This window comes from Colletotrichum higginsianum, chromosome 8, assembly GCF_001672515.1.
Source record: "Colletotrichum higginsianum IMI 349063 chromosome 8, whole genome shotgun sequence".
Lineage (NCBI taxonomy): Eukaryota > Fungi > Ascomycota > Sordariomycetes > Glomerellales > Glomerellaceae > Colletotrichum > Colletotrichum higginsianum.
This window is the reverse complement of record NC_030960.1, coordinates 3,682,366-3,706,972: the sequence shown is the minus strand read 5'-3', so window position 1 is coordinate 3,706,972 and position 24,607 is coordinate 3,682,366. Positions and strand designations below refer to the sequence as shown.

The 24,607-nt window shown below is 56.1% G+C and overlaps 8 protein-coding genes across 8 annotated transcripts; 6 read left to right on the top strand and 2 right to left on the bottom strand.

The window, feature by feature from the left end:
• Positions 1-1,393: 1,393 nt before the first annotated feature.
• Positions 1,394-4,090, top strand: CH63R_12079 (Pfs domain-containing protein; the record flags this gene model as incomplete). Its single annotated transcript, XM_018307053.1, has 1 exon — positions 1,394-4,090. One exon carries the CDS (start codon positions 1,394-1,396, stop codon positions 4,088-4,090), a length of 2,697 nt encoding a protein of 898 aa, XP_018153894.1.
• Positions 4,091-5,525: 1,435 nt separating this feature from the next.
• On the top strand, positions 5,526-7,439 carry CH63R_12078 (Benzoate 4-monooxygenase cytochrome P450; the record flags this gene model as incomplete). The annotated part of the gene is made up of 5 exons (XM_018307052.1): positions 5,526-6,156; positions 6,213-6,672; positions 6,731-7,026; positions 7,089-7,190; positions 7,249-7,439. The coding sequence occupies 5 exons, from the start codon at positions 5,526-5,528 to the stop codon at positions 7,437-7,439; spliced, it is 1,680 nt and encodes a 559-aa protein (XP_018153893.1).
• A 249-nt stretch (positions 7,440-7,688) lies between these two features.
• CH63R_12077 (2OG-Fe(II) oxygenase) lies at positions 7,689-9,014 on the bottom strand (the record flags this gene model as incomplete). The annotated part of the gene is made up of 4 exons (XM_018307051.1): positions 7,689-8,231; positions 8,342-8,519; positions 8,589-8,614; positions 8,748-9,014. 4 exons carry the CDS (start codon positions 9,012-9,014, stop codon positions 7,689-7,691), a joined length of 1,014 nt encoding a protein of 337 aa, XP_018153892.1.
• Positions 9,015-12,199: 3,185 nt separating this feature from the next.
• CH63R_12076 (NCS1 nucleoside transporter) lies at positions 12,200-13,885 on the top strand (the record flags this gene model as incomplete). Its single annotated transcript, XM_018307050.1, has 1 exon — positions 12,200-13,885. The coding sequence occupies one exon, from the start codon at positions 12,200-12,202 to the stop codon at positions 13,883-13,885; it is 1,686 nt and encodes a 561-aa protein (XP_018153891.1).
• Positions 13,886-14,805: 920 nt separating this feature from the next.
• CH63R_12075 (Asp/Glu/Hydantoin racemase) lies at positions 14,806-15,669 on the top strand (the record flags this gene model as incomplete). The annotated part of the gene is made up of 1 exon (XM_018307049.1): positions 14,806-15,669. The coding sequence occupies one exon, from the start codon at positions 14,806-14,808 to the stop codon at positions 15,667-15,669; it is 864 nt and encodes a 287-aa protein (XP_018153890.1).
• A 145-nt stretch (positions 15,670-15,814) lies between these two features.
• CH63R_12074 (C6 transcription factor) lies at positions 15,815-18,294 on the bottom strand (the record flags this gene model as incomplete). The annotated part of the gene is made up of 5 exons (XM_018307048.1): positions 15,815-16,316; positions 16,395-16,486; positions 16,553-16,678; positions 16,809-17,670; positions 17,861-18,294. 5 exons carry the CDS (start codon positions 18,292-18,294, stop codon positions 15,815-15,817), a joined length of 2,016 nt encoding a protein of 671 aa, XP_018153889.1.
• Positions 18,295-22,870: 4,576 nt separating this feature from the next.
• CH63R_12073 (uncharacterized protein) lies at positions 22,871-23,536 on the top strand (the record flags this gene model as incomplete). Its single annotated transcript, XM_018307047.1, has 2 exons — positions 22,871-22,935; positions 23,299-23,536. The coding sequence occupies 2 exons, from the start codon at positions 22,871-22,873 to the stop codon at positions 23,534-23,536; spliced, it is 303 nt and encodes a 100-aa protein (XP_018153888.1).
• Positions 23,537-23,890: 354 nt separating this feature from the next.
• CH63R_12072 (uncharacterized protein) lies at positions 23,891-24,325 on the top strand (the record flags this gene model as incomplete). Its single annotated transcript, XM_018307046.1, has 1 exon — positions 23,891-24,325. The coding sequence occupies one exon, from the start codon at positions 23,891-23,893 to the stop codon at positions 24,323-24,325; it is 435 nt and encodes a 144-aa protein (XP_018153887.1).
• Between the last annotated feature and the right edge of the window lie 282 nt (positions 24,326-24,607).

Below are 24,607 nucleotides of genomic sequence, written 5' to 3'. Positions count from 1 at the left end.
CGCCTCCAATTCGCTCACCTTAGGCGAGAGTCAAGATCTCATCCACAAGCTCCTTGAGAGCTACAAAGGCCAGACAGTTACACTTGTGATCGACGCACTGGACGAATGCAACGAGGCAACACGAAGCAGTCTGTTGGAGTTGCTAGAGTCTCTACTCAAAACACCGGCGATCTTGAAAATCTTCGTTTCCAGCCGGGACGACCAGGATATCGTCTACAATCTGAAACAGTACGAGAATTTGTTCCTCTCCTCTCGGCGTAACTCGGAGGACATCGCCTTGTTCGTACGATCCGAGACTAGACGGCTCATCGAGAAGAAAATTTTGCTACGGGGGAGCGCCAGGCAGGAGGAACTCCGCGACAGGATCATATTTGAGCTCACATCCAAAGCCCATGGAATGTAAGTTTACACTGTCTAGAGACGTTTCAAGCTTTCTCACACTTCTAGGTTCCGCTGGGCTAGCCTACATATGCAAGAGCTTTGTCGACAAGCCACCGACGCGGCGATCGAGGAGAGGCTCGTGAAGATGCCCAAGACGCTCGAAGGGCTATACCGAGAGATTCTGGAAAAGATCGAAAATCGCGATGCCCTCGCAGACAGAGCGATGGCCAAGAACGCTTTCAGTTGGCTGCTTTGCGCCCGAGAACAACTCAGATCAGACGTTTTCCTAGCCTTCGTTTCCGGTACGAAGAACAGATCCGCTCCCGCCATTTCGAGAGGCCAGCTTTTGGAACTGTGCAACAATCTAGTTCTTTTTGACGGGACACTGGACGCTTTTCGGTTCTCTCACTTGTCAGTTAGAGAGTTCCTCGAAACTCGGCACGCCGACGCGGTGGCGTCTGCACATGCACTTGCGGCTGAACGATGTCTTCTCAGTCTTGCCGACATCCCATCCAAAGTCACGGCTTTGACATCACTTGTGGAGTACTCCTGTATACATTGGGCACACCATGCACAATCAGCTGCTCATGTAAGATGTTTCCGACTGAGCCAAGTTCTGGTTGACTTCTTCTCTGGGGAGCAATATCCATGCTCGCTGTTCTATCGTTGGCACAAAATGATCCACAAGATGGACCTTGAAAGCCCCATGCTTCAGGTAAAATCACAAAAGCTGCATGCTGTCATATCCTACACGCCATCTATCCTCCTGGTTATTTATACGTTCGACTTATTCGGTGTTCTCAGCCTGGAACGTTTGGAAGAGCTCTGCCAAGCTCGGCCCAGGAGCTTGAATGGCTCCACACACGAAGAACTTGCAGTCTGTTACGGCAGTCTCCAAGTTCTGAAGTGGCATCTCGACAATGAAATGCCCCTCAAATTAACCAATCAGGTTATACAGGCGACGGCTGCGAGAGCAGAGAATGGTGTGCAGGTGATGGCGCTACTTCTCAACATGCGTGGGGTCGACATTCGAATCACCGAAGACGTTCTCACGGCAGCGGCTTCTAATAGGAGATACGGTGATACAATCATGGCGTTTCTTATTGAGAAGCGCGGATTCGAAATCGAAATCACCGAGGGAATCGTCGTTGCTGCGGTCCAGAATGAAAGCAAGGCTATCGAAGTCACCTCCCTACTTCTCAAGCAATATGGAAGCCAAATTCATATCACTCGAGACATTGTTCTAGCTGCGCTTTGGAACTACGGTAGTGGCGCGGGCATATTGAAGCTGCTGTTAGAAGCACGTGGGGACGAGATCGAGATTTCTGCAGACATCATCCTAGCTGCAGTTGACAGACGTACCCACTCCCCGGCCTTTCAGTCAAAATTGTCCTTACTCTTTGCTGAGCGCAGGGGTCAGATTCACGTTACCGAAGATCTCATAACCGCTATATTTTGTGCTGGATATTGTAGCGAGGAAGACCTGGAGCTGCTTCTTGACGAGTTCGAAGGCGAGTTGAAAATCACAGAGAAGCTCCTTACCGATGTTTCATACACTTTTGGAGACAAAAACAAAATGATGGCGCTATTGCTCGACAGGGCTAAGATTATGGATCACATCACCGATGAATGCATGGAGACGGCCGTATACTGCTTCGACGATACCATAGTACGCAAATTCATCGATAAACGCGGCGGTTTAATGAAGGCCACTGGCAGCGTTGTCAAGGCTGCTCTGAAGAACTCTGGTCACAGCAAGGAGGTGATGAATCTACTTTTCAATGAGTATGGAAGTGAGATTCAAATCACTCCAGAAATTGTTGAGGCGGCAGTGGGTAAAAGATTTGGTGGCGCAAGTGTTATGACTCTACTGCTGGACAAGCGTGGAGAAGAGATTCACATCACCGACGAGATCGTCAGGTTAGCAGCTCAAGGTTCCACAGACCTGATGTCGTTACTTCTTGAAAGGCGTGGGTATGAGATTCAGATCACGAACGATATCGTCGAGCTTGCGGCTAGGAACGAATGTTGTGGCCCCGAGATGATGATGATACTCTTGGAGAAAGGAGGGCCCGAGGTTCAATTGACAGAACAAGGGTTTATTTATGCAGCTGCAAACGAGGGAGGGAGCTCAAGTTCGGGTGCGTGGTTGCTTGAGCACCTTCTCGATCAGCGGACCAAGGGGATTCAACTCACTGAAGGCGTTGTCAGTGCCGCAGCTAGTAACCACTCGCGCGGTAGTCGGCTGATAGAATTACTCCTGGACAGCTGCGGAGACGACGTCAAGATCACGGAGGAAGTCCTCAAATCCGCAGTTGGTAACGAGGGGTGCGGCGACCAAGTAATGGCATTACTTCTCAACGGGCGCGGAGACAGCATCCATATCACTGAAGAGGTTGTCAGATTTGCAGTTGAGAACAAGGATTGCGGCAACAGAATCCTCGAGGTCCTTTTCGACAGGTACGGAGACGACATTCCGATCACCGACGACATCGTCCAGATTGCGGCTTCTAACCCAGGTTGCGGCAACAAAATGATGGCAGTACTTCTCGAGAGAAGTAGGGACATCAAGATCACCAAAAACGTTATCAAGGCTGCAATCTGGAATTGGAAGTCTGGCGACAAAGTAATGGCGGCAACACTCGACAATTGCGGAGACATCAGTCTTCAGGGCGGCGAGTACGACGATGATCTTCAAACAGCTTCACTCCATGGCCACCATGTAATCGTCCAGATGCTCCTTGACAACAATGCAGACGTCAACGCCGCCCAGGGCGGTGAGTATAACACTGCTCTCCAGGCTGCTTCATACGGGGGGCATGTTGGGACTGTGCAGATACTCCTTAATCACAAGGCAGACGTCAATGCACAGGGGGGGGAGTACAATACTGCTCTCCACGCCGCCTCATACCAAGGTCACAAAAGGATCGTCCAAATGCTCCTTGATAACAACGCAGACGTCGACGCCCAGGGTGGCTTTCATGGCGGTCCTCTCCAAGCCGCTGCAGCAGGTGGATTTGTTAAAGTGGTATCCCTAATACATGACAAAACCGGCATTGACTCGGACCGCAAGAACCCTCGATTTGGACGAACAGCCCTTTCATATGCTGCTGGCAACGGTCACAAGTCTATCGTCGAGCTTCTTCTCACAAACAGCCATGTGAGCCCCTTTTCGCAAGACCACCTTAGACGGACCCCGTTATTTTGGGCGGCGCAAGAAGGACATACCGCAATCGTCAAAGTCCTGGTGGCACGGGACCCGACGGTGTCAGATTCCGCGGATCACTACGGCTCGACACCTCTATCTGTAGCGGCTAGGAGGGGCCACATCGCAGTAGTGAGGATCCTCCTGGATGTAAAAAGTGTGAACATCGACTCTCGCGACTGTTTCGGCCAAACACCTTTATGCTGGGCTAGGAAGCGTAGGCTTGCCAAGATGTCTCAGCTTCTAATTGAAACCGCAAAGCAGCGAGGCATACCAGTGGAAGACGGCCAGGTAGCTCCGGAGGACGGCATAACCCCTCATGATCCATCGGTCCGGGCTTGCGATATCTGCACTTTCAGCATCTCGGATGACCATGCCTATCATCATTGCCCAAATTGCAACTTCGGGGACTTCGACATCTGTGGAGGCTGCTACAACCAAGGCGGCCGCTGTCTTGAGGCGTCCCATGAGTTGGTCCCAGGGCCTCTTTCGAAGAAGGGATAAACGAGCAACGGAGAGCTTGTGCAGTATTCTAATCACGACGGACTTCTGAATCTGCCACAATCTAATCGAGAGTAAGCAGATTTAATGTAACGATGTTATGTGACGTATGTATGTTGCGTATGCGCCCAAGTGAGCTGCCGAACTGGCCCCTGGATGGTTAGAGCCTGCTCGCTCAGCTCTTACAGTGACAGATTCCTTTAAGCCTTCATGGATGCTCGAAGTGACAATGCCACATATTTTGAGTGTTTAAAATGATTCCTTAGTGAAATTACATCACACATGAGAGTTGTGATCACGCAATTTTCAATCCAACTTCGGAAGAGAGGAACATCAGCGTCGTAACGTCCACCATAATAAGTCTTTCCCTAGTAAAGCAACAACCCCTAACAAAAAACCCGAGAGTTCATGCCTAACGATCAAATTTAGATGTTTGTTCCTTGTCTTTGCACTGATCCAAGTTTAATCTACTACAACTTGACACCGCAGCACAGACTTAACCCCACGCAGAGGGTTGTATGTGTTCCTCGAACATGCTTATAAGAAACAATCTGCTAACACGCTTGCCTGGTCAATCCAAATTTGTAAGCAAACAAAAGAAGTCCTAGTTGCAGTAATTGTTCAAACAACTGCGTTTGTTGATTCTGTAGCCTTGGTAGCGGAAATGTCATTGGTGCTGGTGTGTATCCACCACGCAAGGGCTCGCTCGGCTCCACTGGCCATTCCACATGTTGGGAATTCCGGGTCGCTGGAGGCAAGCAACTCGGTCTATTAGTCTAGTTGGTTAGGACGTCGGATTCTGATGTAACAATCATATCCTTCCGTAGGCCCAGGTTCGAATCCTGGATGGACCTTTCGTTTTGTCAGTGACGCTGAATCTTTTTGAGATTAGCCTTTTACATGTTTGCAGCTTAGTGTAATGCGGGCTTTACATTCACAAAGATCGACGAATGTGTTTGTATTCGATTCCCAGTTGAGAACCGTTAAGATCTAATGAATGGCGGAACTCCGGCTTTCGAGGCGTCTCCGAGTGCCCGGAACTCCGGCCACATGATGCAGAATTTCGGCTGGAGTTCAGACGAAACTCCTGAAGTGATGGTCGTCGACTGATTTCAGTCGATACTCGGCTGTAACACAGAAGCGTCTGCAACCACAAGAAAGAAAGGAAACAGCAGCAGGAGGGACAAGTGGAGCTCGAGGCCAGAACTCGTCATGTCAGTGACTTTGCTCCTGACTTGTGAGGAATGACAGTTTCAGCTAAAATCAATAAGTATGGCGAAAAATAACTCGCTTGACAAACTTCAAGTAACTAGACATCCTCATCTTCAGACGAGCATTTGATGTTCATCTATTGTTATAAACTGGATCGACAAGACAAAAGTACATCGTTGCTCTCAGCTTCACCTCCAACAGCCTCAGTCAGTCAAAAGCCCTAGCTATGACGCCAGTAAGCAATGCTCTTCAAACCCTAGAGGCCCGTGGGGGTTTCTTCGTCATCGGCGTCTTGCTTCATCAGTTTCTCTTTCGATATGGAGAATGGGATCTCTCAGCGAAGCGGATCATCACCCGCTTCTGTTTCGCATATGCAGCAACCATCAGTGCAATCATGTCCGGGCCGGTATTCACGTCCGTGACGATATATCCGATCGAGACAGTTGGATTTACGGAAGCAATGAAGACATCCACGGTTTTGTTTTCATCGCTCATAGTAGGGATCTACTCGAGCATGATGATCTATCGAGGCTTCTTCCATCGACTGCACCGATTTCCGGGACCTTTCCTCGCGAGATTCACCAACCTCTACATAACCTTTAAGATCTGGAACAAGATGCACTTACACGAAGACGTTCGAAAGCTCCACGAGAAGTATGGGGACGTAGTCCGCGTGGGTCCAACAGAGCTCTCCATCAACAAGCCGGGCGCCATCAACGCCGTGTTCCTGGATACGGATTGCATGAAGGGGCCCTGGTACAACCTGCTTCACCCCATGGTCTCGATGCAGATGGTCCGCGACAAAGAAGCGCACTCGAAACGTCGAAAGGCGTGGGAATACGGCTTCACATCGAAAGGTCAGAAAGCCCATCGCCCATCCTCATCTTTCCCGAAAGCTGATTCACAACCCCAGCTCTTCGCGACTACGAGCCCCGGGTCCTCAAGTACACGGAACAGCTCCTCGCCGGCATCGAAACCCGCGCCGGCGCGGCCTTCAACGCGGCGCTCTGGTTCAACTTCTACAGTTTCGACGTCATGGGCGAGTTCTCGCTCGGCCGCGGGTTCCGCATGCTCGAGGACGGCGCCTCGCACTTCTACATGGACGCGCTGCACGACGAGACGCGGGCCGTCGGGCGCTTCACGCACGCCATGTGGGCGCTGCCGCTGTACCGCGGTGCGGCGGTGTGGAACGCCGGTGTGAGGCGGTTCAAGACGTGGATCGCGGGGGAAGTGAGGCGGCGCATCGAAAACAAGCCCGAGAGCGCGGACATCTTCACGTGGGTGTTGGAGGACTATGAGGCGAAGGGGGTGCGGTCGGCGCAGGATATGTTGAACCTGTTTGGGGACTGCATTCTCATTACTGTGGCTGGAAGGTGAGCATCTCACGAACGCACAAGTGTTTGGGGAATGAAGCTCTAACTCTCAGTTTAGTGATACCGTCGCCGCGGTGTTGTCGTGTCTCTTCATGGAGCTCGCCCGCCACCCGAAGGAGTACAAGAAGCTTCAGGAGGAGATTGACGAGTGCTTCCGTCATCACGACAAGCCTGAGCATGCGCCACTCTCTAAGCTCCGGTACCTCCAGGCTTGCATCGATGAGTCGCTCCGACTGCACCCGCCGGTGCCCTCGGGGGTACAGCGCGTGACGCCGCCGGAAGGGCTCAAGGTGGATGATGTATGGCTGCAGGGAGACACGATTGTGTTTGTGCCGTCTTACACGCAGTACCGCGGTAGGTCCTAGGCAGTCTTTCTCTATTGTAAAGATTCTGTGTGCTGACATCACAACCTGTAGATGTTCGGTTCTTCGAAAGGCCAGACGAGTTCATCCCAGAGCGCTGGACTGACCGGCCGGAACTCGTCAAAAATGCAGCTGTCTATGTGCCGTTCTCCACAGGTAGGGTCAATATTTTGCAGGAATCAAAACAGCTCAATCAGTTGACTGACGCTCAAAGGCCACGATGTATGCATCGGAAAGCAACTCGGTCTCATGGAGACCCGGTTCGTGACGAGTGCGATCGTGCACAGGTTCAACGTGGAGTATGCGGAGGGCCAGACTGGAGAGGGCTTCCTTGAAGGTAACAAGGACACTGGGACACTTACCGTCGCCCCTCTCCAAGTTGTCTTCACCCCTCGGAAATCTTGAGACGAGGGGAAGTCGTTCTGGAGGGACAACATTACCAATTCATACTCATAGCTTCTAGGACCGGAATCGAGAGAAGATGATAAGAAAGCAAATGCTGCTCCTGTATATATCGTGATTCTTTGAAGTAGCTTCATTATATACTAAGTGTAGAATTACAACGGTATCGATTGGTCAATCTGCCCGAACATTCACGCAACACCACGCTCGCTGATGCCATTATCATACACCATAAACAAGCTCACCTCCCCATCACACTCTCGCATACGTGGCACGAATCCTCCTCTCGAGATGCTCCGAGCTCGTCACGGGCCTGGCGTCCTCATACCCCTTCCGCCGCAGAACCTCCAGAAACTCGGCGCCAAAACCCCCCTCCGGCTTGTCCCCAGGTCCCTCGATGGGCGCCAGCACGACGTGGCGGTCGGGCTGGATGAAGACGGGGATGCTCAGCCTGCCTACGTTCTCGCTCGCGGACCGCGGGAAGGCGACGCGGTGGACCGTGGACCGCAGGCGGCCCGCTGTCCAGAACTCGAGGGCGTCACCGGTGTTGACGACGACGGCGTCCGGGAGGCACGGCACGTCGAGCCAAGCGCCGGCGCGCGAGACCTGCAGGCCGCCCTGGTCCGAGGGCTGGCGGAAGAGCAGCGTCAGGGAGCCGTAGTCCGAGTGCGCGCCGGCGCGGATGTCCTGGCCGCCGTCGGGAGCGGACGGGAGTCGGGAGACGGGGGGGTAGTTGATGAGGCGCATGCGGCAGCTCTCGCCGGTATGGGCTCTGGAGAGGAAGTCTTTGGGCATCTGGGGGGGCAGATATCAGCTCTTTGGTTTCTTGGGTGTCCTTTGGGTTGTTTGCTTCTCTTCGCGAACCACACATGATGTATTTGTTGAGGGGCGCACGGGGGACTTACACCAAGACCGACGGCGATTCCTTCCAACAGCGTCTTGGCCAGCACATCGCAGGCGGCGAAAAACGCAGCCATTCCCTTGCGACCGGCTTCTAACTCTGCTGGGAGAGGCTGCGTGGTCCTTCCGGGATCCGACAGGTAGAAGGATTCCTTCACGTCGCCGGGCCCGGCACCAGAGAGCCTGCGATCCAACGTTAGAGTCTCAGAACATGTTGGTTGTTGAGTTGACAAAGAGGGGAGGACAACCTACGTCTCTTCTCTCAGTCCTGTGTAACCCTAGATAGTGAAATAGTAAAAGATCAGCAAACCCGGCCGGCGGTGAGCACATGCATGTCTCATATTCCTCCCACTGATCGTGCTGAAGAGACTCAAGACAAGGATAGAGCAACATGCTGGGCCGCAGACTGACCAGATCGCCACTCCCATTCGCGAACGCCAGCTTGTCCGGCAGGGGCGCGTTGAAGAAGGACTCGGCGCGGGCAAACACAGCGGCGGCGGCGGCGTCGCCCAGGTCGTGGCCGACGACGTAGAAGAAGCCGGGGTCCCTGCCGACGCGCATCAGCTCGGCGGCCAGGTCCTCCACCGTCGCGAAGGACCGCAAATCAACGACGGGCAGGGCCGCCGGCATGGTCTGCTGCTGCTGCTGGCTGGGGGGCGGCGCCTTCTGGGGGATCATGGAACAAAGGGGGATGAATGGGGCGGGCTGAGCGAGAGGTCGGGGGAGGCAAACATGTAGGTGGGATTCGAGACAAACAAAGTGTCGGGGTGGTTTATGGCGTTGTGATGGATGTGATGAGTGTGATGGAAGATGTGACGGGACATATGTGCCTCTATCTGGTAAAGGGCGGAAGAAGTGAAGGTATCACCAATGAAGCAGCATTTGGCGTCTGCAGGGCATCGAGATGGCTGCAGGATATTATCACTTACTCAACAAATACAAAAACTGCAGCAACGGGCCGGGAAGAGGAATATGTGTCTACAATTCCCCATTAAGTACCCGCCGATCACTTCTCTTCTTCGAACATGTGCACCACACCACTCCTCTGCTGGCCTGCGCGTGTCCATGAGGATAACCTCGTGGGGGTTGAGTTCTAGTCTCCGGGTCGAGGTCTCAGATGGGGGGGGGGGGGGAGGGGGCGGCTAAAGTTGAAAAATATGGTCACAGCTAGCGCGTGATTTGTCGTCATGAACCCTCCAACACGCCACAATAGCGTCGAGCCACAGGGAAGAGTCGGGACGAGACAAGCCATACAGTACACATGGCGGCAGAAGTCGAGTGGCACAAAGCGTGGCCTCGGCCGGTTTCGGTTCGTTGGAGGAAATGCGTAGAAAGCAACACGGGAACGGCCGGGGCGGGAGGGGAAAGCGGACGTGGAACAACGAACTTGCAGTTGTCTACAGGCAGTCTGTTTATCTGTCTGCATGTACAGGTATTGTTTGTCTGTTGATGGTTTCTTGCCGCTGCAGAAGCAAACATTATGGCAAACACGGTGTCAATGGGGAAAAAAGAAAAAGAAAAACCTTCATCGGCTTAGGTGGGTGTGCACATCAACCAAGTGCTGTGAGAGGCAACGATAGGCCATGATGGGCCACGATATGACCAACGCCGGCCAACAACAGCCAACGATGCTCCCAACGGGACCAATGACGAGTGAGTGAGTTGCTCTCGACTCTCGACATTGTCTGAGGGGGTGTTTGCTAAGCGAACAGCCCATAAAGGACGAAGCAAACATGCAGCATAGCGGCATAGCATATGCATTCCATATAGACTTGGCACATTTGGCCGGGAGCAGCCCAGTCTGAAGATTCGATCACACCCCCCTCCCTCTTCTCGCCAAGGACTCGTCCAGCCAGAGTCCAGACAAAGGAGCAAACAAGAAAAAGGTGCAGCCTGCAAAGAGCGAGCGGGTTGGGTTGTTGGAGGCTTCGGGGCAAAGTCCAGAAGGAAAAAAGAGGATCCCGAACCCTGTCGAGTTGTTCCCGAATCCCGATCCGTCGTCTCTCGGACTCTCCTCACACTCTCTGTCTCTTGTCTGTCTCTCCCCTCCCTCTTGTCTCCCCCCCTGTCTTCTTCCCCCCTTGTCTTCCAACTCTCTCTCTCTCCTCTCCTCTCTTCTCCAAAACCCACCCATCCACCCATCCTTGTCTTCTCCCCTTCCGTCAGCCCCTCTTCTCCTTACCGAGTACCTGGTCACAACCCCCTGGAGGTCTTCTCTGCCCTATCCTCGTCTGGGCGGGGGTGATCATCGTCACCGCTGCAAACTTGTGTGTGTGCGCAGCATGGCTCTCAGCCCGTAAATTTGGGTCTCTTCGGGGACACTCCCCGGGGGCCACGAGGGCTCCGACGGGACCAAGAGGACCAAGGGGACCGCGAGAGAGGGGTTTCCAACCTCATGGAACCAGGCAATTACGCATGAGGCTTTGGCTGGGCGCTCTCTCCTCACAATTGCAGTGATTGTAATGACTGCAGTGACTGCAGTGACTGCATATGGCGCAACTATTACACATACACTCACACACACACACACACACACACACACACCCCATGAAGACGTCTGGCTTGACTGACCAGTCTGACAAGTGACGGACCTTCTGCGGCTGAAGGATGGATGGATCATGGGTGGATGGACGATGGATGCCGCGTCCTGTTTCAAACGCCTGGAAACGCCTGGGATGTCTGCCGCGCCCAGGACCACGGCGACCATGCCCGAACCCCATCTCCCCCCGACTATCCCGACAGTCGGTGAGCTGACCCTGCACTCCGCCCATCGTGGGCTTGTTTCTGGCCAGCCAAGCGCATCCACCTCATGTAGGGAACACCGTATCTGGTAAGCCTGGTCCTCGTTTTCTCGTTTCCCTCCCCCATGTCGTTCTCTCTCTCTCTCGCTCTGTGTGTGTGTGTGCTCATGTTGCTGCTCGCCGCTGTCGCCGCCGTCGCCGCCGCCGCCACGACATGTCATCTCCTGTGCCTCTTCCTGCTGCCATGCTAGATATGGTTCCCTGTTAGAAGAGAGGGGAAAGAGGGAGAATGAGAGAAAAAGACAGGCAGGGCGAGATAGAGGGAGGGGGGAAGAGGGAGAAGATGAGAGAGAATGATTTTCTTTCAAATATATATATATCATCTCCAGGGACGTATTACACTGTGGACTGACAAGAGGAGGAACCATCAGACTCTACTCTACTCTTTTCTCACATTCCCACAATCCCATATTCTCACATTCTCATATCCTCATATTCCCAAATTCCCATACCCATCCACTCATAACCCCCATACCCATGCCACCACGACTCGCTCCCGTCCTGCGAAACCGGCCAGAGTTTTGAACCCTCGTCGATCCGTGTGGTGTGCCCACTATCCATCTAAGCTTCCGAGCTACGTCGCAGTCGTCGCAGTCTAAACGGAGTCTAAACGGAGAAAGAAAGCCAGTTTCGGTCTCTCCCCTCCCCCCTCCGCCTCCGCCTCCTCCTCTCCCCGGGACGAGTTTGGTGTAGCGTCGGCCTCTTTTTGTTCTCGCCCTACCTGTCAAGTTGTCCATATCCCGGTCTAGGTCTCTATTAGTGACTGACGTCGTGCCTCCCGGCCGGTCTCATCCCTCCCCCTCCTCTCCCCAACCCTCCCCCTTGACCGCCCCCAGGTCCGGTCTTGTCCATCACGACGGGGGCGCATCCGGAGCGCCGCCGCTGATACGACGGTAGCTACGGTAGCCACGGTACCTGAACACCAATACACCAATACACCAATACACCAATACTAACACCGACTCCAACACACCAATACTAACACCGACTCCAACACCAACTCCAACACCAACTCCAGCGCCAACAACACCATCACCAACACCAACACCCTCCAAGACCATCATGGCCGGCGGGTTGACGGCCCTCGTCCGGCGCGTGCAGGTCGCCCGCGAGACGGACGTGGCCACGACGGCCTACATGAACCGCGACACCCGGCCGCTCCCGCCGCACCGCCGCACCTATGGGCCGTGGCAGTTCGTCGGCCTCTGGGTCGTCACGGGCTCCTTCAACATCGGCGGCTGGACGACAGGCTCCTCGCTCATCGCCCTCGGCCTCAACGTCTGGCAGGCCATGCTGACCGTCGTCGTCGGCCACTGCATCGTCGGCGTCATCTGCGTGCTCGCCGGCGCCCCGGGGGCCAAGTGGCACATCGGCTTCTCCATCCTCCAAAAGGCCAGCTGGGGCATGCGCGGCGCCCTGTTCCCGCTCGTCCAGCGCATCGTGCTCTCCTTCATCTGGTACTCGACCCAGGTCTACTGGGGCGGCCAGTGCGTGCGGACCTTCATCTCGTCCATGGCGCCCTCCTTCAGCCAGAGCCTCAACACGCCGCTGGCCGACGGCACCATGACGACCGCCGACTTTGTCGGCTTCATCCTCTTCTCCCTTCTCTGTCTGCCGCTCATCTACGTCCGCCCAGAGCGCTACCACGTGCCCTTCGCCGTCGCCGCCTGCACCGTCATCCCGACCGTCCTCGCGCTGCTCGTGTGGTGCGTCGCCACGGCCGGCGGCGCGGGGCCGATGGTCTCCGACATCACGGCGACGGCCGGCGTCGAGCAGGCCCGGGGCGCCCGGCTCGGCTGGATGCTGGCGCTGGGCGTGTGCACCAACATCGGCGGCATCAGCACGCACATCTTCAGCCAGTCCGACTTCACCCGCTTCGCCCGGCGGCCGCGCGACCAGCTCGTCTCGCAGCTGCTCTTCGTGCCCTTCAACACCATCTTCGTCGCCCTCGCCGGCATCGTCTGCACCTCGTGCGCCGCCCAGCTGTTCCCGGGCACCCACGGCACGCTCGTGTGGGAGCCCTACCGCTTCCTCGACGCCCTGCAGGCGCACTACGGCCACTCGCCCGGCGCGAGGGCCGCCGTCTTCTTCGCGAGCCTGGCCTTCATCCTGGCCCAGCTCGGCATCGCCGTCGCCGAGAACGCGCTGTCCAACGGCATCGACCTGTCGGCCCTGCTGCCGCGCTTCTTCAACCTGCGCCGCGGCGGCTACCTGACGGCGGCCCTCGCCTTCGTCATGCAGCCGTGGCAGCTGATGAACGGCGCGAGCAAGTTCCTGACCGTCATGGGCGGCTACGGCGTCTTCCTCGGCTCCATGACGGGCGTCATGTTCGCCGACTACTACCTCGTGCGCGCCCGCCGCCTCAAGCTGACGCACCTGTACGAGGCCACGCCCGGGAGCGTCTACTGGTTCCGCGGCGGCGTCAACTGGCGCGCCGCCGTCTCCTGGACGCTGGGCACCTTCTGTCTGCTGCCGGGCTTCGTGCAGCGCGTGAGGGACCCGGCCGTCGAGGTGGCGGGCTGGTCTCACCTGTACTACCTCGCCTGGCCGCTGGGGTGCACGCTGGCCGGCGCGACGTACTGGCTCCTGCACGGCGCGTTCCCCGTCGAGGACCCGCGCGCCGTGGACGATGCCGACTACTTTGGCACCTTTGGGCCGGCCGAGACGACGGGGGTGCAGGTGCTCGACGGCCGGGAGCAGACGCCGTCCAAGGCCTCGGCCGAGGTGGGCGAGGACAAGATAGCGTAGAAGGGGGGAGCATGAGGGGGGAGAAGAGATGAACGGTGTGTGTAGCGTTGTCGTTTATTCATTCATCCTGTTTGTAAGCGAGCGAGTTTTTTTGGTTTCTCATCTTTCGTTGGAAGAGGCATCTGATGGGTAGATGTTAGTCCCAGGAGCGTAAGTGTGTGAGAGTGTAAGTGTGGTGTGTAAGTGAGTCTCTGTATATGTATAAGTATGTGTCTTGGACCACGAAGGATCATCACACCCACGGAAGAATATGTAGAGAAAAGGGGAAAGTGAGGGCGTCCATCTCGTCATGATGACTTTATGCTCATTCTTATTTATCCCATTCGATCCATATGACATCTCCACCGCCATCCACACCGTGTTAGTCCGTCGTGCCTCCGCATCGGACTCTCGTCCGCCTCCTCCGGCAACGCCTCGGCCTGCATATACAGCCATGGATGTTTACGTCAAGGTTTTGAACGAACTCTTCCCCTTGCGGTAATCCCCCCTCCCCTCCCCCCTCAAAATCCCCTACAATATTTCACCTAACAAAGAGGGGGGCCTCGAATCGTACGAGCCGTGCATCTCAAGTGCCGAGATGACGGGAAGATGTGCATTCGACGGCGCCATGCACATAGCTTAATTCCCTAGTACAAACGAAAACACCCGAGTCAACGTGGGAGAGGGAGAGGGAGAGGGGAGAAGGGAGAGGGGGGAGACGGGCGGCTAAGCTGTTGAATCGGCCGAGGGGCGGTTGAATTCGCTGCTGAAAACGGACAGTCTCTCTCTCTCGTGTTACTCTCTTCGTCTTTCTCCCCCATCTCAAAGGGCCCCCCCTCTCTCTATTCTATCCCGGCTCGCCACCATGCTTCATAAGTTTCTCATGATTCTCCCATAAAGCCCGAGTCCCTCCCCCCCTTTCCTCTCTTACATCTCACAGCATGGCCCCCGCCGGGCGTCCGACGAGGCTGCTCTGCATCGTCCCCATCTCCACGACACGCATGACGGACGACCTCCGTCGCGCCTACGGCTCACCATCACCGTCATCGTCGCCGTCATCGTCTCCCGGCCTCGAGATATCCTTTCTCGACGGCCGCGGCCTCGCCGACTGCCCGCCCTGCATCGAGAACGCCGCCCAGGCCGAGCAGTCGACGCGCGCCATGCTCCCGCGCGTCATCGCGCACATCGCCGCCCATGAGCCCCCCGACGGCGTGCTGGTCTGCTGCTTCTCGGACCACCCGCTCGTCCACGCCCTGCGCGAGCTGTTCGGCGCCGGCACCGGCACCGTCGGCTTCGGCGTCGTCCCCTTCGTCACGGGCATCTTCCACGCCGCGCTGCGGGAGGCGACGGAAGCCGGCGGGCGGTTCGGCATCGTCACCACGTCGCGGGCATGGGGCCCGCCGTTGACTGCCTCCGTCGCAGATCTCGGGTTCGGCGGGGCCTCGGCCGGCGTGGCGCCGACGGGGCTCGGGCCTCTTGAGCTGGAGAGTCTAGAGCGGCATGTCGTCGTCGATCGGATCGTGGCGTGCGCAAGGCCGTTGATCGACGACGAGGCGACGAGCATCATCCTCGGCTGCGCCGGCATGACGGCTCTGGAAGGGGACATCTTGCGAGCCCTCCCGCCGGACATCCGGACTGTCGACGGGGTCCGGGCCGGGATCGACTTGTTGTCACGGCTCGTCGGGGAGACAAAGGCTACACTGGAAACGGGAGCAGTATCACGGACGGAGGACGTGAAGATGAAGAGCATATGCGCCGTTCAAAGCACCGAGGTAACGAGCAACAGCGAGCAGGTCCTCTGCTGACAAGGAGACACGTTTTACCTGTCTGTATATGATTGATGATGATAATAAGATAGACTAATAAAGTCACGAGACGGAAATCACGTCTCATGTTTTGCAGATATATTAAAGCAGAATAGCGGGCATGGGCCTCGAGGTCGACGCCCCGTCAAGTGGTCCCCCAGCTCTCAATGGCGCTGGCCCAGTCAATCTCGGCCGAATCGTTGAACGCGTTGGTCCACATGTTCCCGATAAAGTCCGTCTGGAAGTTGTAAAACGCCGTGTTGGGCAGCGCGTACTGCTCGAGCAAGCCTTGCTGCGGCGGGAGGTGAGGATGTGGTTGTCGATTTGGATGTGGTTGATGATGTGGATGTTGTTGATGTGGTTGTTGTTGCTGTTGCTGTTGTTGTTGTTGTTGTTGTTGTTGTTGCTGCTGCTGCTGCAGTTGCTGTTGCTGTTGCTGCGGCATCAGACCCAAAGCCCCCGGTTCTCGGACCATCTCCGAGGTGGGAGGGTGTACGATGGGAGCAACGGCCGCCGGTGGTGCTGGCTGGCTCTGTCGCACGAGTATCTCCTCCAGTTTGTGTATGTACTGGAAGATCCTCGCACCGGCCAGGCTGGCCGACGGGAGCGAGGGAGCGAGGCTTTGGAGGAAGGTTGCCATGGACGCCCTGCATTTGGTCAGACAGACTCCTGGGGGTTATAAGGGAGCACAGAGGGTGGTGTTCCGACTATCAATATCAACTTACATGACTTCACGGAGCTTGTAGTACTGCCAGTCGATCAGCTGCCGCGTGATGAAGCTGCTCAGCAGGTGAGCGACGCCGGCCAGCTCTTGTAGCTAAGAGTGAGTCCCAAGTTAGCTTTGATAAGATCAGGCCGAGCGAGAGATGGGGGCAGTCCGCACCATTGGGTTGCCTATTGCGCGCAGGTATTCCACGGGCACGGCGGTGATCTCCTGTATCAGTTCAAGAGCGGCGCCGCAGGCTTCCTCGAACTTGTCGTGGCAGGCAAAGGCGGCCATCCGGAGCAGCTGGAGGGGGGGGGGGATTAGCTAGGATTATTTCTCATAGACTCATCTACCCATAAACATATATACATGTATGGTTATTCATGCATGTATATACATATAGGTATATGAGCACACACCATAGACGCCTCACCTGGAAGGTACACGCTATGTTGGCCACCTGGAACCCGCACAGGTTCGCCTCGACGTCGTGAGACGCCGGGAACGCGTGCGTGGCGTACGGCGGCAGGTTGCCCTTCTTCTCCAGCACCTTCTCGAGCAGACCGTCGATCGGGGGCATCAGCGGCTCGTGTTCGATGGGGCCGCGGTCCAGCGCCTTGAGCCGGTCCTTGCGCATGCGCACGATGACGTGCTCCAGCACGCGGTACAGGTCGGTGATGTAGTTCCAGCCCGTGAGCCAGCTGCCGCGGCGGAAGCGCGTCTTCTCCGTCTGCGCCGAGGCGTCGATGATGCCGGCGAGGCCGTCGACCTGCTGCGGGTAGGCGACGGCGCACTGCAGCTCCGGGCAGCGGATGACGTGGCCGTCGATGAGGGCGGCGTGGACCTCGAGGCGGTACATGGACCAGAAAAACTGGCGCCGGACGTGCTTCTCCGGGTACGTCAGGTGCGCCGGCCAGCGCGTCTCGAAGTGAAAGGTGTGCTGGGCGACCAGCGTGTGGTACCGCCCCATGCACTCGTGGAAGAGGGGGTCGTCCTTGAGCTGCGTCGCCGCCAGCGACAGCGTGCCGAGCACCTGGAGGTAGTCGAAGGCTTCGCCGCCGCCGATGTCGCGGTTGCTCTCCGGCACCGCGCGCTGGGCGTCTTCCATGTACGCCCGGTGGTGCTCCGGCCGGAGCGGGGCCGGCGCCGCCGCCGGGTCGAAGACGGCGCCGTCCCGGACGTGGCACGAGCTGAGGGCGCAGATGGCCATGAGGCGTGCGAACGAGGCCCGGCTCGACGACAGGCTGGTGCTGTCCCACTCTCGGAGGAGGGAGGCCTCGTCGAAGAAGGGGAATCTGAGCGGATATGTCAGTCCTGAAGGATGGATGGTGCTTCGTTCACTCGAGATAGCATGAAGGAGATGTAGATGAAGATGAAGAGGAGAGAGAAGACCAGGAGGTGAAAGAGGAGGAGGAGGAGGAGGAGGAGGAGGAGGAGGAGATCGAGGGGAGGAGGTGAAGGAGATGGAGAGGAGGAGATACGCACACTGGATATACCGTATCGAAAAAGATGGCAATGAGGCGCGAGACGAGGCCCCGGCTGCCGTGGCGGCTCTCGTCGTAGAACCACCTCTCGCCGTCGCCGTCACCGTCGCCGTCGTCACAGGAGTACGTCTGCTTGTGGCTGCCGCTGTTGTTGACCGACGACGACGGCGACGTCTTGGACTTGACGCCCCTCTTGGCGGCGACGCGGTTCCACGTGCACGTCGCGCCGTGTTCGATGCACGTCAGGCAGCTCGGCGTGCCGCCGGGACTCGCACCGGCACCGGCACCGGTCCCTTCGGGCACGGGCTTGCATTTCCTGCCGCGGCGGTGGCAAAAGTCGCAGGCCTTGGTGATGCGGCGGCGCTTGATGGCGGGCTCGCTGTGCCGCCGCGCCTCTCCGTTCTGTTGGTTCTCGTCGCCCTGGTTCTCGCCCATGATCCGAAGCGAGCGTCGGGCGCGTCGAACCGGGTCATGGGGCTCCCATCCGGCACCAGACGGACTGGGGGGGAGGGGGGCGGATGACAAGGAGCGTGGGGGTGAGGGGAGGGAGAGAATAAGAAGAAGAACACGAAGGTAGGGGGGATGTTCCGTTACGTCCGTCGTACGGTGTACAAAGTGAGACTACCAGAGGGCAAAAGGGGAGGGAGGGATATGGCTGGCTGACTTCTTCCTACTGTCTGAGCCACAGTGAGGGGGCCGCCGCGCGCCTGAGGGACCGGCTTGCAGCAGCAGCAGCAGCAGCAGCAGCAGGATTCTTAGTAGGGATCAACAGCTTTCCCCTGGTCGATGGGTGTACAGGTAGATCCACAGGTTCCCCCCGGAGTGGGAGGGGGATGATGACGATCTTGGATGAGCAACAGCACTCACTCTCTGTCAATCATGCGGGTACGTTACTGCTACCGCCCTTTCGTTTTCTTGGGACCCCGTTCGTGTGAAGGATCTCGGTGCGGGATGGATGAGCGTCTTGTGTGTGTGAGACCTCGGACTGACTGGGGGGGTCGCAAGGCATGAAGAACACGGGGGGACAAGCTTTTTGGTGGAATTTGTTTTCATGGACGAGAGAGGGACGAGATGGGGGAGAAACATGGGCGCATCGAGGTTGAAATTGACACGGCCACAAGGGGGGAGCAGTCCTGGACTATTTGGGGGGAGGGAGGGAAAACTGGGCGGGAGAGAGAGAGAGAGAGAGAGTCGGGACTGGGTATTAAGACCGATCTAGCTGAGAAAGAGAGAGAGAGAAAGAGACGGGGGAAGGGGGGGTGTGGAGAGAGTGAGGAGAGACAAGAGAGTGAGCAAACAAACATTGTTCCAACCATGAATGGCGAAATGGCAATGACTAAGCCCGACATGGGCAAGAATATATGGGCATTGGGGGGGATGGGATGGGAGGGGCAAGGGTCTGTATGGATACGGGCAGCAAGATGGGGTAAGGGTTGGTTGGGCTGGGTATCGGCTATGGGGACGGATGTGTTCGTCTTGGGGTTAGTTCGAGTCTCTTGTCTCATCTCCTCGGCGTCTCCACGCGGACAAGGGATGTGAGTTGGAGTTGGGGTTGGAGTCATCAACGGCGTTTGTGTGTGTGTGTGTGTGTGTGTTTGTATGGTGTGTTGTTGACTTCAACTTCAATACACGTGTGGACTCTGCATGTGTACATCATATGTGAGAGAGAGAGTCCAACAAGTTAGGACCCAAGCGTGGGCTGTGCCGCAGCCGCTGACTGCATCCTCTCCTCCCTCTCTCTATCTCTCTTTATCCCTCCATCTCTCCCTGGTGGATCAACAGTTCTGCTTCTTTGTCCGTCTTGTTGGCTCTCCTCCCACCGCGCGTCAACGTTTTGCCCACATGTGGCCAGGGAGACAAGCCCATTCTTCTTCTTCTTCTTCTTCTTCTTCTTCTTCTTCTTCTTCTTCTTCTTCTTCGGACCCCAGCCAAGAATAGACAACCCCACCCGCCACCGCCTCTTGACGTGCCGCCGTCGGGATCGACCAACCGGTATTCCCTCTAGTCGGTAAAAGCCAAACCACCTCGTCGGTGTCGTAAGTTGCCAAACAAACTGAGACACACGCACGTCATAGAGAGATGAGGGGAGGGGGGGGAGAGGGGAGAGTAGGCCTAGGAGAGGGAGAGGGAGGGGTAAAGATCGTCGACAACTGTAGACCAAGAAACTTCTCGGATTTCACGCATCATCACGTGACTCTTTGTTTATCCGAAGTCTCTATACCTTACCAGGGGGTTAAATACAATAGGGAATTCTGGCCGAGGGAATGTGCATTGGTGACCAACCGTTGGACATCGTACCCATGTCGGGTTGGACGCACTTGCAGCATCATCGAAACCCTGTGTGTGAAAACAAGAATATGGGTCGGTTTATACTCCGCATGGCCTGTCCACGATGTACATAGTACATCAGTCCTCGGCAGCTCAGGTTGGATATGCTGTACTGACCCTCACTCTCTCTCTCTCTGTTTAGTTTCGTGGGTCGGCATCTCCATCCACTCAGTTGGCACAAGTCAGTTCGTGGGCAGCAACTACTGCAACTATTGTACACAACTATTTTACACACAGGCACACACACCGTCAGATGAGCCAGGTTTCCCACATCCACCCACGTAGGAGAGAGGCCTTTGACTCCGTCGCTGTCCGAGCACCTGAGAGAAGCTAAAATTCAAAAGTGCCAAGAATCCGACAGATTGGATGGATCAAGCTGCAAAAGCATGATTGATTCATGCATGACATAAACTCGTGAGCCCCGTGATACCTGCAGTCGTACATGCTTCTCTAAGTTCCCGGGATAATGCGTCACAGAATCAGGTTGTCGAAGTCTATCAGCTTCGTTGCCCAGGACATACATCGCAAACATCCTTTCCCGCGAACGCGAAAAGGAGTCATGAACCCCTCGGTTTAGGCAACACCGTAAAACGACCAATCGGTCGTTGGAGAGCAGGTTCAGTCTGGTTCTAAGTTTTCCGTTCAAGCAAGGGTTTCCAGCACACAAAACAGCAGGACCTTTTCCAGATCCCTACGCCGATCTTGAGGCTAATCAAAGTAATCTGAAATCCATAGACGGCAGATAGGAATACCATGTAGAGACTGACCGACTGACTACCTTTATCATTCTTGTAAGTGTGTCTATCAACATCTCCCCTGCCGAAAAACTTCCCTCCCCCCCCCCCCCCCCCCCCCGGCGCAAATTGAAGCGAGTTTCGGCATGTTCTGGAATGCTCCGTTTCCTGTCCCTAACCCAGCAAACTCGGACGAAAGAACGTGTAAAGTAACGCTTCTGGGGATCCTTTTTGGCCGCCGCGACCATCACTCGTCGCGCCGATTGGACACATCATGAGACACATGAGTGAGAGAGACCAACTGTAAGAAGACGAATCATTGCCTCTGTGTGAGTCTCTGTGTTAAGTGTAAGGCCGTCTGGCGCCCGCCCATTCCCTATTCGGGAACAAACTCGCCAACCGCCATGGTTCTTTTGTCCCCTCCCATCCTGCACTTGACCATTAGGTCGATGCTGGTAATCCCATTAGACGCAGGAACACAAACTTTGCCTTGCATTGGTGGGGTCCGCGGCCCGTCGGATGATGATTTACATGATTCACGTACAGACGATAATCAACCAGCCAAGTTCGACAACATCATGCATCAATACATGGGGGTTTCCTCCAGCCTTGCGTCTTTGTAAACGTGACGCCTGCTCTTGCGTAGCATGACACGGCGACGGCCACAGCACCCCACCCCCCCCCCCCCCCCCCTTCCTGTTCGCCCATCCCGGCCCAAGAATCGAGGCTGAAAGCAGTCAAGCTGAGCTTCGGCAGCACAAAAAGGGACCGTGGGCCGTGGGCCATGGAGCCAGGTCGCCGACGGCCTCGTCCGTTACAAGGGGGGCCACCTTGTCCGCATAGACCCAGGTAGCCAGGGCGTGAACATCCGCGCAAAACAGCGAAATATACAGCCGTCCAACAGCTGTCCAGGCTCGCGAGAATGGTGTTCCCCCCCCCCCCCACCAAGGCTGTCGTTCCGCCCCCTCGGCCTTCGGTCTGTTTGTGTCTCACCGGCCCGGGCGCCCTCTGCAGCCCGATCGGTACGACGGGACTGTGTGGGAAGACCGAGGGGCGAGGATACGTAGAGTTTTTCAGCCTTGGCCGATAATGGAAAGGATTATTATGCCCTCCCCAGAGTTTTTGGACGGTATCCGGGAAAGGGTTTCCGGACACAGGGAAACCAATACAAACTCGGCACAAGACCGCTGCGTACCTATACACCTCCCCGGGCCTCGGAGGACGCCGGGCGAAGATAGACAGACTTTCGAGGGCTCGCCCTCATAGTCCAGAGGATGAGAGATTAACAACGAATACAAGTACGGGAAGTCTAAGCTTCACCCACGGCCACATTACGAGACTATACTGACGACATCCCCTTTTCGGCCACCCGACTCGTGCCCTCTCATTTTGAGGCTACTAAATGGATTTGCTTCCGATAGCTCTCCTCCCATAGCTTCCTTTCGCACCTCGAGATTCTTACGCCAGTGTGTATAGATGCCGTGTCCATAGCGTCAATAGCGTTTCTTGCCGCAATACCTGAACCTGATCTCTTGTGAAGTCTAGCCGTCTTCTGGGACGGAAGTTGAAACACAGAACGTGCTCCAATGGCAGATGAGACGGCCGATCTGCCCAAAGTGGTAGAGTCAGCGTCCAGGGGTGTGCAGGATGGAAAAGCAAGCCCGCCGCGGAATCCTTAAACCGCAGAAGGTTTTGTTCCCCTGAACCTTACCGAACGTTCCTCTTGATGCTATCATTGCCATGTCCCTTGGCGTCTCATACGCCGTTTTCCCATCCAAGGGATGGCATCAGTCATGACCAAACGGCAATGCTCACGGGCTCCAACGAGAACCTCAACGTGTCAGACTCGGCTTCAGCTACTACTAACATGAATCTCTGCCGGCCTCGATTCAACAGGTTCTGCCAAAGACTGGCCCAGTCACCTCTTCTCTGAGTCGTTTCCCGCTTTGATGTTCCCGCGCGCAGACACGTTCGCCCGCCTTGCGATGAGATGCGACGGCAACAACTGGGCGAGGTACGTGCTCGATATTAACTCACTTTCCCCCCGAGAGAACTCGAACATCCAACTTCTGTCCAAGGCTGCCCCTGGCCAGCGACAGATCGCTGAGGAGGTTCGCAGATCAGCCGGTCTTGCGAGCCAAGGCTGACCTTGGACGGACCGATGATGACTCGACAAGTTGTCTGTTGATCATGTCCCGTCGACTGCACAGATGTCACGAGTGCAGGGTGGTATCTGACAAGAAAACAGGGTGCTACAAGCCGAATCCGAGGCGTGTTCAGTACTTACTGGTGCATGCTCAAACAAAATGACTTGAAAAGTAGGGCATATAAAACAGAGTACGGACAGACTAGAGGCTAAATGTTGGAGCAAAGGCAGAGTAAAAAGCGGAGAGGCAACCATCTCGCATCTCTCTCTCTCTCTCTCTCCGCGTGGCAACGGCCGCCGTAAAGCTGATGTATCCCAGCTTATGGGAGAGTTTCCGTTTCACAAACTGCTGGTTTCTTCTCTAGGCCGCAGGTTACGAGACCCATTTCTGCAATGCCGAATCGACCTTGGCCATGTTATCCTCGATTCGACTCGATTCGAGCCGCCGGCTGGGTTCATTGAAGCTTAACTTAATGTACGCGTCAGCCAGGCAGCGTCGCGGTTCTGTTGTCTTACGGGTGAAGCAAGACAACATAGGCCTCCGGGGGGGTATTGTTGTCCGGCGGGGAATACCGCGTAGCATAAGCATCCTCTCAAGCCGGCAGGGTCAGCAGGGTCGGAGACATATCAGGTGAATGTATAAAGCTTCAGTTGTTTCCTTGCTATCATCACGTCTTTTCCTCTCATTATCAGACAGCAACAAACCTCAACCTCCAAGATCAAGCTTCCTCCCGCCCTTCCCAAAGTCCTCCTTGTCTCTCTTCCAGCTTTCCCCGAAAAACAAAAAAACACTTCTCCTGCTCAAGTCAGACAACCCGACACAATGCGCTTCTTCAACACTCTCCTCCTATCCACCCTCTCCGTCAGCGGCGTCGTCACCGCGCTACCCACCGCGGAGATCGGCAACGTCACCGCCGTCGCTGCCGCTGCCGCCGTCGAGCCGATCGTCAGGGTAGAGTTCGACATCAAGGCCAGAGCCAACGACGCGGCGGCCAAGGCGAAGCACGACGCAAACCACAAGAAGAAGGATGCTGGCAAGTGCGGCCAGGGCTGCGAGGACTCGCTGAAGTCGTACCACTCCCAGGCGTCCAAGGACTCCAAGGCGTCCAAAGCCTCTCAGGCTTCCAAGAACTCTCAGGCTTCCAAGAATTCTCAGGCTTCCAAGAACTCCCAGAAATCGAAAGGGAAGCCCCCAAGGCGGAGTCTTGAGGTGGATGAGGCCGAGGCCGAGGTCGAGACCGAGGGCTTGGAGGCGTAGAGACAAACATCAAGTTAAGGAAGGGAGAATCATCCCCATGGAGGGAAGGGATGTTGGTGAGAGGGATCCGGGGTTCAACAGTACAGGCTGCGATTTCTCTACAAATGAAACAATGTCATGTCTCAAACATTGGGTTTGTCTGACCCTGCTTTGGGTTGGAGGTTCAACTCCAGTTTTGTAAATATGCCTCCGAAACCCAGAACGCTGTACCGCAGAGAAGTATACTTTAGGCCCGGTGAGACCGGCGTAAGATCGATTCAGTGCCCTATTTAAAGCTTATCG